At 60.8% G+C, this 16,347-nt stretch overlaps 1 protein-coding gene across 3 annotated transcripts in view; it reads left to right on the top strand.

Moving 5' to 3' along the window:
• The window catches only part of FAM163B (family with sequence similarity 163 member B), a 30,604-nt gene that overhangs the window by 11,700 nt on the left and 2,557 nt on the right, over nucleotides 1-16,347 (top strand). For 2 of the 3 annotated variants that reach the window (XM_043567235.1, XM_043567233.1), the window contains exon 2: nucleotides 16,132-16,247. In XM_043567235.1, coding sequence (XP_043423170.1) covers nucleotides 16,155-16,247 — 93 coding nt within the window. In that variant the 5' untranslated portion in view covers nucleotides 16,132-16,154. Of the gene's footprint in view, nucleotides 1-15,825; nucleotides 16,248-16,347 lie in introns of those variants that run through there. The other variant, XM_043567234.1, reaches the window with a different exon arrangement.

Here is a 16,347-nt window from a genome sequence, read left to right as displayed (position 1 = left end):
TGCACGCGTGTACGCACAAACACATGGGCGCGCGCACATGCACGCGCGTATGCACACACATGGACACACATGCACGCGTGTACGCACAAACACATGGGCGCGCGCACATGCACGCGCATACGCACATGTGGACACACACATGCACGCGTGTATGCACAAACATATGGGCGTGCACATGCACGCGCGTATGCACACACACGGACACACATGCACGCACGTACGCACAAACACATGGGCGCGCGCACATGCACGCGCATACACATAAACATGTCGTGCACGCACATACACACACACAGCTCTGGGGTGAGGAGGTACTGCCTGGATTCGTTAGGGCACGGCTGGCACCAGTCCCACCGGCTGCTCTGGGCCATCCTGGTCAGGGCGGGAATTGCAGGTCGCCGGCGCGTGCAGGTAGCCTGAGGCCGTGACACGGGAAGGAGTCCTGGGTTGGACAGGTCAGGCAGCAGCCCAGTGGGTCACTTCTCCGACCTGCTTTCCTGGGTGACCTCGGTGCCCACCTGTGAATGAGCGTGAGGACTCTTGTCTTCCTCACTCACGGGGCCGCTCTCTGGGGAGACGCCGTCTGCACCTGAAAACTCAGACTGCAGGGAGCCGTCAGGATACAAGTGGTCTATTCTGAGTCGCCACTGAAACGGGTCCCCGGGGGCGCAGGGAGACAGCTGACATTTCTTGCGCACTTCCTCCCTCCCTCCGTCCCTCCCTCCAGTCCGGCGGCCAGGCGCCGGGGCCCCGGGCAGAAACTGTCCAAGTGCCCCAATCTGTTGGGTTAAGGAGAGCCCACCTCCTTACCTCCCCGCACGCAGCTTACAGCTGTAGCCATGGAAACTGCTGTAACCTTGTGAACAGCTAAAACATATGTATATATTTGGTTTGTTGTTTTTTTACAACATCAAGCAGATTTCTTTTTTGCTTTTTACACTCCTGTGGGGATGGGCGAGGTCAATACGAGGCGCAAGGCGGTCATAACAGAAGGCGCCCCGCACCTCCCACCCCCTGAGCTCACTCTGCAGGGCTCGGGTCCAGGAAGTTGGGGTCCCCCGTGGGGAGAGCCCCCGAAGGGCCGCTGCTCCCTCCACCTGGGCCTCCCCCAAAACGAGCCAGATTCCACCCAACTCCCATAGAACAGAGTCCTTCCCACACGATTCCCCAACCCGTGCACAGATGGGGCCGCTGGAGACCCAAACCCAATGAGAAGGATCTTCCAGCGATAGAGCCAAGCAGTGTGCCCCGGTGAGGAGCCAAGCTGCGATCCTGCCCTCCAGGACTCTGTCGTCGAGAAGAGGAGACGATACTAATGCCACTCTCGCGTGAATTTCGGGAAGAGTTTTGCTGGATAGAAAATTCTAGGTTGGTGTTCCCCCTACTGTAAACCCGCCGCCAGCTGTCTCCTGGCGTTCACCGTTTCCACCGCAGTCTGTGCGTGCCTCCGCTGTTCCTCACGTGCCTTTTCCTCTGTCTTCGATGTTCACCGTATCGCTGGTTTTGGACGATTTTATTAGAACGTTCCTCGGCACGGCTTCCCTCATGTTTCTTGGGTTTCCGGTTTGTGGAGGGTCTGGGATCCAAGTTTCCACCAACATTTCTTCTCATGAGTCACCTCTCTGCGCCCGCTTTCCTTTGGGGGCTCTGATCCTCCCCCCGGAGCCCTGCTTCCTCCGTCGGGGGTTTGTCTCTTTGCTGTTACATTGGCTGTTTCTACCTGGGCCCCCAAACCCCCTTCTCCCGCAGCATCGACTCTGATGTTACTCCCACGTGGCGTATTTCTCACCTGAGAAATCTCTAATCTCTAGAAATTCGGTTCGGTTCTCTCTAACGTCGTCTGTGTTTCTGCTTCACGTGCCCAGTTTCTCCTCCCGCGTTCTGGCCACGGGGGCGACAGCTGTCGTACCGCTTTCGATGTCCTCACCTCCTAATTCTGTCATCTGTGCCGTTTCTGGGTTAGTTTCGACGGCCTGACTTCTCTCCCCGTTATGGATCGTATCGTTGGCTTCTTGGCAGGCCAGGTAACTTCCCAGCTGGTTGGGAGCCACACCCCTGTGTGGACTCGTGAGCTTTGTTCCGGGCTGTGGCTGTTACTTGGAAACGCTTCGATTCATTCAGCTCTAGCTTTTGGGCCTGTCGGGCAGGACCGGAGCAGCACCCAGTCCCAGCCCTTCTGAGCTCTGTGGCCAGTGCTCCGGGAGGTACGACAGGTGGGAGCAGGGCCTCCCTCTGGACCCGCGGGAGCGCCGAGCAGCGTTCTCTAGAATCCTTTCCGATGGTTCTCTCTCAACCCAGGTAGACTTGACGCACATCCAACGGTGAGGGATGACGAATCTAGAAGGCATTTCGGGAGGGAGGGGGCATGGAATTGAAGCCGTGAGAAGACAAGCAGTAATGCTCCGTGAAGGCTGTTCGGGAGCAGACGGACCCTGCTGTGCAGCCTGGTCTCTGCCGACCCTGGGCCGCTTCCTCCTGCTGCTCCTGTGCTCCGGCTCCTGGAGCCCGCCTTGCTCTGCCTGCCCCTGGGCCTTTGCACTTGCTGTTTCAAAGGCGGAGACCCAGAGCAGAAACCAGGATGCAGTAGGAGCTTAATAAATATTTGCAGCTGAATTATTGATAAATGATCGACGCCAAGCACAGAGTAGGGACAGGGAAGGCCACTAGATCCCAGAAGGGGTAGCTGTGTCCATGGCAGGAAGGGCTTACTCAAGGAGCCTGCTGACCAACAGCCAGGGGTTTCAATAAGCAGAACTGGAAGGGAGTTCAAGGCGCGTGGAATGGCACCAGCAAAGGCTCAGAGGCAAGCCATGCATTTTGTGGTCGGGAAGCCCAGGGAACAAACCTCTCAGCCAGACTGACTTAAGAAGCATGGCGGCAATAGAAAATGCAGAGCTAAGAAAATCAGAGACCAGCTCGGAGGGCCAGGGACACGCAGATGTTTGGGGCCTAGACCAGGAGAGTCACGCTCAGGCCTGAGTTCCAGGGGGATTCTTGGCTGTAGTGGGGGGGGGGGGCGTCTACAAAGGCGAACCATGGCTCCGAACGTGCAGACATGAGACACGGGTAGGAAAGCCAACACGGGGCAGTCTCCGTGCAGGGGCTCGCGTTGTTAAAAGATAATCAAAACGGCACCTGTTGGCATACTCTTAGAAATGCCCCCCGGCCCCCCGGCCCCCACCTCGCCCCCGAGGTCCCCACTTATCTCTTCGGAAGCTCTCACTGAGCACCCTGGGCTGGGAGCCGAGATGGGCCGGGCCCCAGAGCCCACAGCCCAAGAGGAGAGAAGTCACGGGCTTCTGGACAGAAATACAAAGGAGAGGAGGTCAATGAGGTCTCCGTGGAGGCCACCAGCAACTCCAGACCACGGGCAGCATTTAAGGCTCTGGGTCAAGGGTGCACGTCTGGCCTGCCCGACAGCCCAGCTTCCTGAGGGCCAGGAGGAGGCAGGGGTGGCGGCCCCCACTCACTTCTGTGTCCTCGGTACAGCACAGTGTTTGGCAGGCTGCCCGCGCTCACGGCGCTCACGGTGCTTACGGCAGGGAGGAGAGAGGGAGGGGAGGAAGGAGGGAGGGGGAGAGGAAGGAGGAGGGAGGGGAGCTGGAGACAGGCGTTAACATCCTGTTTTAAAGGTGAGGGGACCGGGGCCCGTGGCCACCCTGACCGTAGGGAGGAGAGTTTGGATTCACACCCACGTCTTCCTGACTCCTAGGCTGAGCACGGCTGGGAGGGAAAGACCAGCGCCGACCGGCATGAGCCCAGGCTTCCTGGAGGAGGAGGCATCAGAGCCGGGCCTCGGGCGGCGGGATTCTGTCAGGGGCTGCGGCGGTGAGGGTCCCGTGGGAGAACAGATGTCATCGGCCATGGTGGCTCCAATGACGTGACGGAGGCGGCCGATCGGAGGCCGCTGAGCTCCTCAGGAGCTAACGGGCAGGACTGGAGGGACATCGGCTGCAGGGAGGGAAACAGCTGACGTGGGCGCCTCGTCTGGACGGCGGAGCGGGGCCTCGCCACCGTGGGGTATCTGCCCCTGCTCTCTGCACTTGGGCAAGTTGCATCCCTGCCAAGTGGAGACACCCACCTGGGGGTCCTGGACCAGTGGGGGCATCCGAGCATGGCGCGGATGGCTGAGTACCGCCCCCAACCCCTCCCCAGGCCCTGGGGGCGGGACCTAGCACACAACGGGCTGTCAGTGATGGGCTGGGTGCTTGTCCCATCCTGTGAGATGCCAGAGGCAACCAGCATTTCTGAAAAAGCCCCCCGACCCCTCATCGGGCCCCCAGTTCTGCCCCTCACTGGCCGTGTGCCCTTGGGCAGGTCACATCATCTCCGCCAGCCCCGGTTTTCTCATCTGTGAAACGGGTTAATAATTCCAACCCCGAGGATGATGATCAGGCTTAAACGGGGTGATGCGTGCATTCTCCCCAAGCACCACGAATGCGGGCATCGCCACCGCCCCGCTTCCACAGATGCGTAAACCGAGGCTCTCCAGGAGCAGTGGGCTTTCCCCGTGGCACACCACCGGAGCAAGAAGGAACAGAAGCAAACGTGGTCAGGGTCTCCTCAGTCTCCCTCCTTCCCTTGCCCTTTCCAGTGAGCCCCTCGACAGCTGGCTTGGTCTTCTTCCCCCAAACTCATCTACGGCTCCAAAGTCTCCCCTCTCCCTTCCCTCCCCACGTGTTCAGCTCCCAAGGGCTCTGCCTTGGCAGGTGATTTAAGCCACAGGCACATATAGAGCTCTTGCTGCTTTCCAGGGCCCGTGCATCAAGGTGAGGCTATGCTGTAGCCCTCGTGGGGCTCGCAGTCGATTGGGAAGGCCGGCGAGAAGGCAGCACGCAGTGACGCTGCAGGGTATGGAGGACACGGGCCAGGCCCACGGAAGAGGGAGCAAAGGCTCCCTGCAGGGGGCAGGACCTGAGACCCGTCCCAAAGGACCAGAAGGACTTAGCCACCTGCGAGGCAGCAGGCAGTGGTCCCAGGGGCATCCTGAGTCTAGGGACCGCGGGACAAGGACAGACCTGAGACCAGCATCCGCATCACGGCTCAGTACCCATCCTGCAGCAGACGTGGGTGGTCGGTGCTGGTCCGGTGGAGTGTGGACTCTATTCAGAGGACCTGGGAGGCGTGTGGTCCAGACTTGCCCTGGAGGCGGGGGGGCAGGGGGGCATCATTCAGGACAGTCGTTCCCCAGAGGTGGCCCCTGTCCCAGGAGCATCAGTGTACCCCAGAAACTCCCGGGGGGAGCCCAGTGGTCCAGAGCCCCCCGCCAGGAACGCTGACGCAGCCCAGGTGAGGACTGGCACTTGGTGGGGAGCCGGCCTGGCCCAGGCTGAGGTGTGGGGCGCACAAAGCACGGGGTCGCTGTCCCTGCACACACAGGCGGACAGTGCCAGGGTGGAGTGGTGCACACTGGGAGCCCCGTGCTAATCAGATGCAAAGCTTTGTGGAGCGATGGGGGGGGGGGGGGGCGGAGGGGGCGGGGAGAAGCAGAGCAGGGAGACCCCCCTGGGGAACCCTGAATCCCCTGGGACGGGGGATCCCTGCTGAGCATCCCTGAGCCCTGTTTGCTCCGCTCTGCCGGGCTGAGACCACGAGGGGTCTACTGAATGTCTTTAGGGCTTCATCAAGCTCGAGGTGCTGAGCCAGGGCGACGGGCAGAGGCCTGGCGTCAGATCTTGACTGTGCTTCCTCCTCGCGTCCAGGCCTGGACGCACCACCTTCTCCGGGCCTCAGTTCCCCTGTCTCTGCATGAAGACACTCACGGGGCCTGGGCTGAGTGTACCCATGAGGTTAAGTGAAATGTCAAGGGCACAGCCTTCGGCTCAGCACCTGGACACAGTCAGTGTTTAATAAACGGAAACTCCCGTGGTGCCAGCTGCACTCAGCTCTTGGAAGAGGAAGCTGAAAATAAAAATAAAAAATTTAAGTCAAGCAACAGAAAGGGTTTTGCAGACCCAACGTCTACACATTGTTACTTTTAAGGGAGAGAAGAGGCCAGCGCGGACCAAGGTTGAGCTGCGTCCCCCCCATTTCCTGACACGGATTGGGACACCCCAGCCTCACAGAGCTCTTGAAGGCGCACCTCGCCTGCCTTTCTCCCGACGGGCACCCCGCACGGGCCTGGCCCGCGACTCTGTGCCTGCCGCACCGTCCCTCGCTTGCCCAGGACAAGCTCACCTCTCGCGCCTGCCTCCCCCGCTTGCCCGGGGGGGGGGGGTGGGGCAGGCAGACACGGGAGGTGAGAGCCACAGTGGCAAAGCCCCGTCCCTTCCCTTCCCAAGCTCTGGGCCTGTTCAGCGGGGGCTCGCCAATTAGACCCCAGTTCATTTCGGATCCCCCCCCCCCATTTGAGAGCTCCTTCTGTGTCCTTGCTCTATGCTGACCCCTAGCGACAGGAGGGCCACAAAACGTGGTGAACCAGGTTCCTGCCTTCATGGGGCTTAGCGTCCGTCAGTCCAGTGGGCGAGGAGGAGAGAGCGCCCCTGTCCCTGCCCCCCTTCTTTAGGCAAGCCGTGTAGGAGGGATCCAGGAGAAGGGGGAAAAGACAAGACACCAGCTTTGGGGTGCCACACCCAAATTCACCCACAGCTCCCTCCCCCCGGACCGTGTGACCTCCTGTGCAGCTCTCTGGCTCCGTTTCCTTGTCTGCAAAATGGGGTGATGATAGGTGCTCAGACTCTCCTAGGGATTAGAGACGTTGGTGGAGACTGTCACTCCCTGCCAGGCACAGGGGGTGCTCAGGACAGGACGGTGTGCTTATTCCTAATGTGAGGTACCGGGGAGCCACCCAGGGTGTTTGAGGGAGGCAGTGACCTGTCCAGACTTAGGTTCAGGAGCCCCAGTGGGGCGGCATGGGCGGGAGGGCAGGGTAAGAACCTCTGGGCGGCCTCTTTGCTAAAGGGCGGATTTCTCTGTCGCGTTGGAGTCGCACGGGTGTGAACTGTCCTCACAGACACACGTGCATCTTTCAGACAGATCACAGGACGTCAGACAGGAGAGGTCTGGGGGCTGCTGGGGCCCCAGGGCCAGACACTGCTGAGCTCAACAACATCAGACACGGGGTGCCTCGCCTCCTCCCCTCCCCCACCGCCCCCACCACCGTGGGGCCCGAGGGGGCAGGTCAGGGTCGCTGGCCTGTGCTCAGCCCTCATTCTGTGGCAGGCATCCAGGGTCACCCTGGGTAGGTCTCCTTGTCTGGAGGGCACAGCCACCCATCTGCACAGACAGGGCACGGCCACACGCTCCCAGCCCTCCACACCACCAAGCCTGGTCCCCATGGAGCCGGGGGATCCAGCTAATTTGACCGCATGCCTCCGCGCACCCCGACTGGCCACTCCTCTGGAAGCAGGACGGTGTGCTGAGGCGGGGCCTCCAGGACCAACCGCAAGAATGACAGTGTGGTAGCCTGCCTTGTAGGTGCCCCCTGGCCTGGCCCGATGTGCTGCCCACTGCCCCCGAAGGGCCGGGGGGACCCCAGGTGACCCTGGCATGGCTCTGTGGCAGAGGGAAGGAAGGGCTACCTCCCGTGGCTCTCTGCCTTCCCAGAGGTGCCTGAGGCAGGGGACAGCAAGTGCCCGGGGACCGTGCCCGAGGGGGCAGGAAGGCCACCCAGCTGGGGGTGCCCTCTTTCCCCAGGCAGTGGGGATGCCGAGCCCCCTGGCCAGTCCAGGTCGGGCGAGGCAGCTCCGTCCAGTTTCCTGGCCGTGGCCCAGGCCCCCCAGCCCCCCAGGGCCCAGGGTCTGCCCTGAATCCTCTCCCTGTAGTCCACGGCCTCGGCTCTGCAGCCGGGAGGGGGCACAAAGATAAGGTGTCCGTCTGATGGACTTTTCTGCTGGCTCGGTGCGTTGTTTTTCTCTTCCGGCCTCGGTTTACCCCTAGGCTGTGTGGGTGGGGGGATCTTGCAAAGAAATGCATCTGCTCCCTGCATCCCCCACGGCCTGGGGAGTGCGGGTGGGGCAGCCACCCGGGGGGAAGCCGTGGGGCAAAATGAGAGGGACACACCGCCCCCCCTTCTCACGGGCGCTCCCGGCTCTGCTGGGTCCGTCCTGGAAATTTCGATTCATTCTTCAAGTGTCTTCAAAACATCGAGTGTCTGTTATGAGCATCGGGCTGGGCTGGCCTGGGCGGTGGGAACAGAGCGGGGAACCACCTGCTCTCACAGCGCTGGCCCCAGGCGGTGGGGACGGGGTGGGGGTCTTCAGCGGGGGTCTGGGGAGAACTGCTACAAGTCTATGAGCCCCGAGAGAGCCGGCAAAATAGCGCGGGCCTTGTGCTCGTCCCCGCGGTCCCTCACGGAGCCCAGGCCGTGAAGCAGGCCAGCCCAGGGCATCCCCGGCTTCCTGAACACCAGGCCCCCTGCCACGGGCGCGCTCCGGCCCCGGCCTGCCCTGCCGGTGGGCGCGGGTCTGGCTCGCGGGGGCCCCGCACCAGGCGGGCCTGCATTTCTGAGGAGCTTGGAGAGGAGATCTCCAGGCGCCGCCGGGAACTGCCCGTCCAGGCCGCCAGCCCAGCCCAGCCCAGCCCAGCCCAGCCGGGCTCTGGAGAGTATCTCTGAGACCAGCCACAGTGCTGCCGAGCACTTCCCCGTCTATTTATTACCAAACACAGGAATCTGGGAGCCCGCGGAGCGTGAAATTAGGAACAAATGTGGAGGAGGTCTAGACAGGAACTGTGCGGACCACGGGGCCCTCGGGCTTCCAGGTAGCAGGAGCGCTTTTGAAACCAGACAGATGTGTTTGTGGAGGAAAAGGCGTGCCGGCTCTCCGTAAGCCCTTGCCGAGACGGCGGGCTGGGGAAAGGCCTGCGGGGCGGCAGGAGCCTAAGCCCGGCTCCCCCAGCCTCAGTCTCCCCATCCGGAAGTGAGCGGCACCATCAACGCCCGGTCGCGAGGGCTGCTTCCTAAACGAGCGTATTCCAGGGCCCCCGTGCCGACCCGCCGAGGCCGTGCTTGCCAGGCGCCCCTGCATCCTGGTGCCCGGCGGGCTTGGAAGTCACCGGTCGAGACGAGCCGGAGGCCCGGCCGGCGTGCAAGGACGCAGGGCTTGGCTTCTCCTTGGCGCCCCCAGGAGCACCGGGCACCTCAGGTGAACGCGGCGGACAGAGGCCTTCCTTTGGCACAGCCCGGTGCCCTGTGCCGCGCGGGGCTCCAGGGGAGCAGGGAAGTGGAAGCGTCTGAAGCCAAGCGCAGGACGTGCCGTCCAGATGGCAGGCACGCGGGGTCTTGTGCCGGGGGCGGGGGCTCCGTGGGGGGGGAGGCAGGTGGAGGGCTGGCGTCTGGCTCTGAGGCCAGGTGTTTCCTGCGCCCCGCCCCCGCCACCACCCCTGGCAGGAGACGCCCGGGGCTCGTAAAGCGGCCGGCTCCCCAGGCCCGCCTGCTGTGCCCGCCGGAGGGGGGTGGCGCTCTCCACAGACTGGGAGTGGAGGTGGGGGTGCACAGACGGGCCGTCCCTCAGCCTGTCCCTGGAAAACTCCAGGGTGGGGACAGGGAAGTAAAGCCGTTTATAAAGCTTTAAAACCGTTTATGGTCCCAGGGGGCAGATTAACAATTCAGCGCGATCCTGGCCAAACCGTCTTGGCTGGCAGGGGCGGCGAAGACTTCAGGGAGAGCCGAGGAGGGACCGTGTGTCAGAGGCCTCTTCCAGCCTGTCACTGGGCCTGCCGGCACCTCTCTGCCTCCAGCCTTTGCTTTGCTGTCCCTCCTCCCACAGCCGCCCCCTCCTCTGCCAGCCCGGCCAGTCCATCCTCCCAGGAAGCCCCCGGTGGGCGTCTCGGTGTGGTGCCACCTGTGTGGAGCCCTGCCCCCCACTGGAATCCCCCGTTGGCCTCTTGGGCACTCAGCACGGCCCTGCTCAGGACGCAAGTGTCCAGGGAGCGGCCACTGGGCCGGCCCGGCATCCTCCGGGCCCCCAGGAAAGCATGCGTCCACGTGTCTGCGGCTCTCCCCTCTCCCACCCTGGGCAGTGACGTCATGCCCATAATACAATGACAAGGAAACTGAGGCCCGAGAGAGGCCTCTGACCCAGGGTGACCAACAAGTGTATGGCAGGACTTTCCTCGCTTGCCCCCCCACCCCCAATCTTGGGCAGGACGAGGGCCCCTCAGGCTCATCAACATGGTGTCCGGTGGGGCAGAGTCCCCAGGCACAGGAAGGAGGTCTGAAAGGTGACAGTCCGGCTAGGACAGCAGGTGTGAGAATCGGAGAAACAGGCCTCTGGCTGCCGTTCTGCTGACTCACTGTGTGAGGTCATGGTTGGGTCCCGCCTGGCCCCACACTGTCCTCGGCCTCTCCATTACCACCCAACTGTACTAAATGGAGGAGTGGGACATCCCAGCACTGGCATTTCGAGGTTAGAGAAGTTCAGGAAGGCTTCCTGGAGGAGGAGGAGGAGGAGGAGGAGGAGGAGGAGGAGACACGCTCTGGGCCCGGCTGGCAGGGTAGGCTCTGCAGAAGCAGAGGGAAGGGCATCCTGGGGGTGAGCACAGCCACGGCAGAGGGGTGGCAAAAGGGTGGGGCCGCAGGAGGCCATGTCGCTCTTAGGGGCTGTTCGGAGTTAACTATGGACTGATGTCAGGCCGGGGCCCCAGAAGAGCCGCCAGCCACGTGCGCGTCTGCTGGCCGGGCCTGGCCCCGGGTCTGGCGCCCCGTCGCGGGTGTCGCTGCCCCTCGGCAGGCGCGTATCTGCAGAGCGAGGCTGAGACACTCCAGCTGGACGTGGCCCGGGTGTCGGAGCTGGGGCTGCTGACAGCCCCGGGCGCCTGGCCTGCACCGGCACCCGTCCCACCACACCACCAGGCTGACTGCCGCCAGAGGGGCCCCGACAGCCGGGCCGAGCAAGGGGCCTTCCGTATCTCAGACCTGGGAGAGAGGCCCCACGGCCACCACGGCCACTCCCCAGCACCCTCCGGGACCTGCCAGGGGAGCCCGAGCCAGACAGGGACCCAAATACTGACAGTAACAGCCGGAGCACGGCACCCCAGCCGGGCGGGGGGGACACTTGGTGCTGCTCTCTTGGCCGTGCAGAGGGGAAGACTGAGGCACGGACACATGGAGGCGTTTGAAGCCCCGTGCTAACTGAGGACAGCACCAGGCTGGCTCCAGGGGGTCTGCTGGGTGCTGGGGTGTTGGGGGCGCCGAACTGCCCAGCAGAGTCTAATCCCTGCACGCTCTCTCTCGAGCTGAGTAAGTTCTCCCACTGATGAAGTAGGAACACAATTACCATCTGGGGTACAAAGAGCCGAAACCCCAGCAAAGGTGACACAGTCACAGAATGAGTCGCTCTGCAGATGCGGGGGGCGGTCGGGGGCGGGGGAGATGTAATCCCGCCAGTCAGGGTCTCAGGAGGGGTCCTGCCTGACAAGCACCAGCAGGACAGTGGCGATGCTGGTACCCCCTGGGCCTGGGAGGCCCCGGGTCCCAGGTGGCCAGCAGTGGGGCAGGTATGGCTTCCGGCTGCAAGGGGACCCGTCTGCCGGAAGGGTGTGCATGGACCAGCCCGCCCCAACCCGCCTCCTTGTCCGCAGAGTCCCAGTGCCCGCTCTGCCCTCCCGCGGCGCCACACACGTTAGGGGTCCATCCGGCCGCCTGGGGTCCGTCCCGCCGCCTGGGGTCCGTCCGGCCGCCTGGGGTCCGTCCCGCTGCCTGGGGTCCGTCCGGCCGCCTGGGGTCCGTCCGGCCACCTGGGGTCTGTCCCGCCGCCTGGGGTCCGTCCCTCTGCCTGGCGTCTGTCTGGCCGCCTGGGGTCCGTCCCGCCGCCTGGGGTCCATCCGGCAGCCTGGGGTCCGTCCCGCCGCCTGGGGTCCGTCCCGCCGCCTGGGGTCCGTCCGGCCGCCTGGGGTCCGTCCAGCAGCCTGGGGTCCGTCCCGCCGCCTGGGGTCCGTCCCGCCGCCTGGGGTCCGTCCCTCTGCCTGGCGTCCGTCCGGCCGCCTGGGGTCCGTCCCGCCGCCTGGGGTCCGTCCCGCCGCCTGGGGTCCATCCCGCCGCCTGGGGTCCGTCCCGCTGCCTGGGGTCCATCCCGCTGCCGCCTTCTGGCCACGTCAGGTGGAGGCTGGGGTGAGCTGTGGTATCCCGTGAGCCCCACAGGAGGGAAGGGCGCGGGGGAGTGAGGCCAACATCTGCCTGCTTTGCTTTGCTTTGCTTTGCTTTGCTTTGCCTCACCGCAGCGAAAAGCGTGAAACGCATCTGGACGGCGGGCCTGGCCGCTGCCCAGCCCCACCCCCCACCGCCAGCACACCCTGCTCCCTGGATCCGGCCCCAGGTCGGCCTGCACCCTTGGTGGGGCCGGCAGGCCAGCTGGCCTCAGCCGCCCTGGGGGCTGAGGTGGGTGGGAGCCGCCTGGCAGGGCGCCCAGGAATGTGGGGGTCCCTGGGGCTCCTGCTTTGTCTGTCTGTGTGGCCTGTGCTGTGTCTTCCTGACTCGGGCCCCGCCTGCATCTGCCTGTCTGCACCTCTGTCTGAATTCGGGGCCGTCTGTGGGTCTGTGTCTCATCGGCTCATCACTTTGGGTCTGTACAGATCTGCCTTTCTGTCTGCCCGTCCGTCCGGAGTCTGGGTTCCCATCCCAGCTTTGCCCCTACCCACACTGCTGCCCTGGGGGTGAGCACAGCCAGGGCAGAGGGGTGGCGGGGCCGAAGGAGGTCCCCCTTAGGGGCTCTTCGGAGTTAACCGTGGACTGATGTCAGGCGCCACCAGCCGCGTGCACGTGCAGGGGTGCAGCCCCTTGCTCCCCACGTACCAACGGCTCAGACCTTGAGTCTGAAAATCCCGTGTCAATTCTCACACGTTCCTGGAAGGGGGAAAAAACGGGCCCAGATTCCAGCAAGTCTTTGGCAAGGGTTATCAAAAACTTGAGAAACGTGCACACCGTAAAACCCTTCCTTGCACATTCCTGTCATCTCAAGGAGTAGGAAACAGTGCAAATACCTACCCATAGGATGTGCTGTGCAAGCAGGGCTTCCCCCACACTGCGGAGTGCGGTGCGGCTACGAAAAGGAGCCAGGTTCTGGAGGGGTCCCTGGGGACGTTCGGAGTCACCGGGGAGCATATCGTACACGTCGTGACAGACCGCTCGGTGAAGCAGGGGAAGGTACAGAAAGTCTATACAGAATGCCGTTTTAGCTTCAGAGAAGGGAGGAAGGGTCTATTTGCTTATATTTTTAGAAAGAGGCAGTGGGGAGCGCCTGGGTGGCTCCGTCGGTTGAGGTCCAACTGGCTCAGGTCATGATCTCATGGCTCATGCGTTCAGGCCCCGTGTCGGGCTCTGTGCTGACGGCTGGGGGCCTAGAGCCTGCTTCGGATTCTGTGAATCCCTCTCTCTCTGCCCCTCCCCCACTCACACACACTCTTTGTCTCTCAAAGATAAACATGGAAGGGAGGAAGGAAGGAAGGAAGGAAGGAAGGAAGGGAAAGAGGCAACGGGGAGATAAATCCAGAACCAAGTAACATTGTTCCCTCTGGGGCAGAGCAGGGGAGTGACAGGAAGTGAGACCCCTGAATGTACCTGGTTTTATGCTTCTGACTTTGGAACCGAATGTTTTCTACAATTAAAATGCAAAATTAAACCAATTTTTTAAAAAGGGAAGAACTAACTGGAATGAATGAACCTGAGTATCGAGTGGATAGAAAAGCCATACTAAGAATTATTTCAAGTGACTTTGAAATAGTCTTGTTACTATCCACTCCTGAGGGGGTGAGAACAAAAAGAGAACAAATATGTTCTGTGCAGTGGACATGTTAGTAAAAATATTGGTACTGTTATTTTTAAGTTATTATATAGAATAGGGAAAAACTAATAAGGAATAAAGTCAATAGAAACTTATGTTTCATTTTTCTTTTCCTAAAAAAAAAAAAAGTATTCCTTGGTTGGGACACCTTGTACCTAAAAGCAAAATGTCAGGGCACCTGGGTGGCTGAGCCAGTTAAGCGACCGGCTTTGGTTCAGGTCATGATCTCACGGTTCGTGGGTTCGAGTTCTGCGTCGGGCTCCGTGCTGACAGCTCAGAGCCTGGAGCCTGTTTCAGATTCTGTGTCTCCCTCTCTCTCTCTGCCCCTCCCCAACTTGTGCTCTGTCTCTCTCTCGCTTTCAAACATAAATAAACATTAAAAAAAAAATGTAAAGCAAAATGCCATCAAGGATTAGTGGGGGTCCCATCAAAATAACACAGGAGCCATTGTGGAGGGACCTCCAACCCCACAGTCCCAATGGGATCATTTGAACATTAAAAAGTAGATGTGGACTGAACTACATTAAATATATAAAAGTCAGTGAGATCACAGTGGTACTAGAAAACCACCACAAACCTCTTGGGGGTACCCCCCTCTTCTGAAAATTGATACAGAGCTGAGCACCTGAGCCTTTCCTCTGCACGCTGTATTTTAGGATAACTACGTAGGTACAAGGGAAAGTTCTTCAGAGAAGGACCAGAGCTAGTCAATGCAGAAGAGACCGTACTGCTTTGCAAAGCCACTCTTTGCGGCCCCCTGATTAAATAATGGATCTAGGACACAATCCCCGAGGGCTGGTAAGTCGATCAGGTAGAGGGCCAGCAGGGGAACTGACAGCAGCTGGACCCACCAGCCATTGATCTCAACGTGGCGGCAGGCGGAACAGAGTCACAGCCCCCCGACGGTGACGCGGTAGGAAGCCAGTTTAGAAGACAAAATAGCGCCAGAGTGTCCGAAGCCACTCGAGGAAACCCAGCCAGCTCTAGTACATGGAAAATTCTGTGAAGATAAACGACCCAGTTTCTTCTATAAACAACACCGGCGGGGTGCGTAGGGCGAGAGTGGAGGGAACAGAACTGTTCTAGAGTCAAAAGAGCCAAATGTAACTGGGTCCTGATTTGAACAAAGCAACTGTAAAAAGACATTTTGGAGCTGAGTGAAGGAAGCTGAACACAGACAGGGCGTTTATGGTTTTGTTGTTTTTTTTTTTTTTTTTGTAAGTCTTCATCTGTCAGGTTTTGCACTGAAGGATTTATGAGTAAACTGACACGCTCCGGGATTTCCTTTAATACGCTCAATCGCCCCCACACACACACACACACTGCCCCCCCCGCAAAAGAAAGTGAGGGATGGCCAGTCGAGGCAGGGGTGCCCGAGCCAGCGACTACTGGCCTGTGGGAGATGATCGTCAGGCACGCGGGAACTTTGCAAGCCAGGTGTTAAACCCCTGAAGCAGGCCGTCGCGAGGACGGACATCGCAAGAGCCTACGAGGCAGGATGCTTTTTTTCTAGAACCGGTTTCTCAGCGCCCGGACGGATGGAAAAGCTAACAGAAGTGCAGCTGGTGACACGTGCTCGTTCTCTCTGCCTTTGTGTGACATTTTCCACGATGAAGAGTTTACAAAGGGCCTGTCCCTCGGCCTAGAAATCCCCCTTCTAGGAACTTCTCCTGGACAAGTAATCGCAGCCGGCCGTGTGGCTCAAATGGCTGCCATCACTTAGCTGCAAAAACACTTACTAAAACATCCACTTAAAGTATTTTTTTTTAATGTAAACAACCTAAATATCAAAAAAAAAAAAAAGGGATTGGTTTTCAGTCGTGAAAGACGACAGAAGTTCTGTTGAGTATTTACCACCACCGAACCCGCACACTTAAAAAAGGTCGTGATGGTGAATTTCACGTTATGTGTGTTTTACCACCACTGGACGGGTTGCGTCAGACGACGGGACGTGGCTAGAAGCGATGTCGCGGAAGGAAATGCAATGATCTGGAAAAATAAGGACGATCTTGTTCGGTTACAAAACCATATGTTCAGCTTGACTGTGTTTGGGTGAATTTAGAAATGCGTGAGCTTGGGAGAGCCAGCCTGGAAGGGCGCCATTCCCTGAAAGCGTGCTACGCTCAGTGCCGAGATGTGTGCTCACGAAATCTTCACGGGAGCCCCGCGAGCCAGGCTGGGGCGTCCTGTTAGCATCGCCCTCTCCAGACGTGGAACGCAGGGCCCGGAGACGGAGGGGCAGGGCCGGCCTGCCCTGCACCGCGGCCCAGCCCCGGCCCCTGCCTCTTGCGCACATGCCCCGGGGGATTCTATTTTCCCCTCTGGGCTAGTCTCCTCGACTTTCTAAACCAGAAGGGGTGGCTCTCGCAAGGAGGAAGCAGTGATGCGGGAAACCTGGTGATGTGTGTTGCAGGCTGTTGATGGAGAAGGGGGCGGATGACAGCCGGGACCGTGGTCATCACTGGGGGCATCTTGGCGACTGTGATTCTGCTCTGTATCATCGCTGTTCTGTGCTACTGCCGGCTCCAGGTACCCCCGGGGGGCGCTGAGGGAGGCTCGAGGAGGGCTGGGGCCCCCGCAAGAGGGGAAGAGGCAGGTCCTGCTGGAGAAAGTGCCGAGCAGACTGCCC

The sequence above is a fragment of the Prionailurus bengalensis genome, chromosome D4 (genome assembly GCF_016509475.1).
Source record: "Prionailurus bengalensis isolate Pbe53 chromosome D4, Fcat_Pben_1.1_paternal_pri, whole genome shotgun sequence".
In the NCBI taxonomy this organism is placed as follows: domain Eukaryota; kingdom Metazoa; phylum Chordata; class Mammalia; order Carnivora; family Felidae; genus Prionailurus; species Prionailurus bengalensis.
The sequence above is the reverse complement of the archived record's forward strand: the minus strand, read 5'-3'. Positions and strand labels throughout refer to the sequence as shown.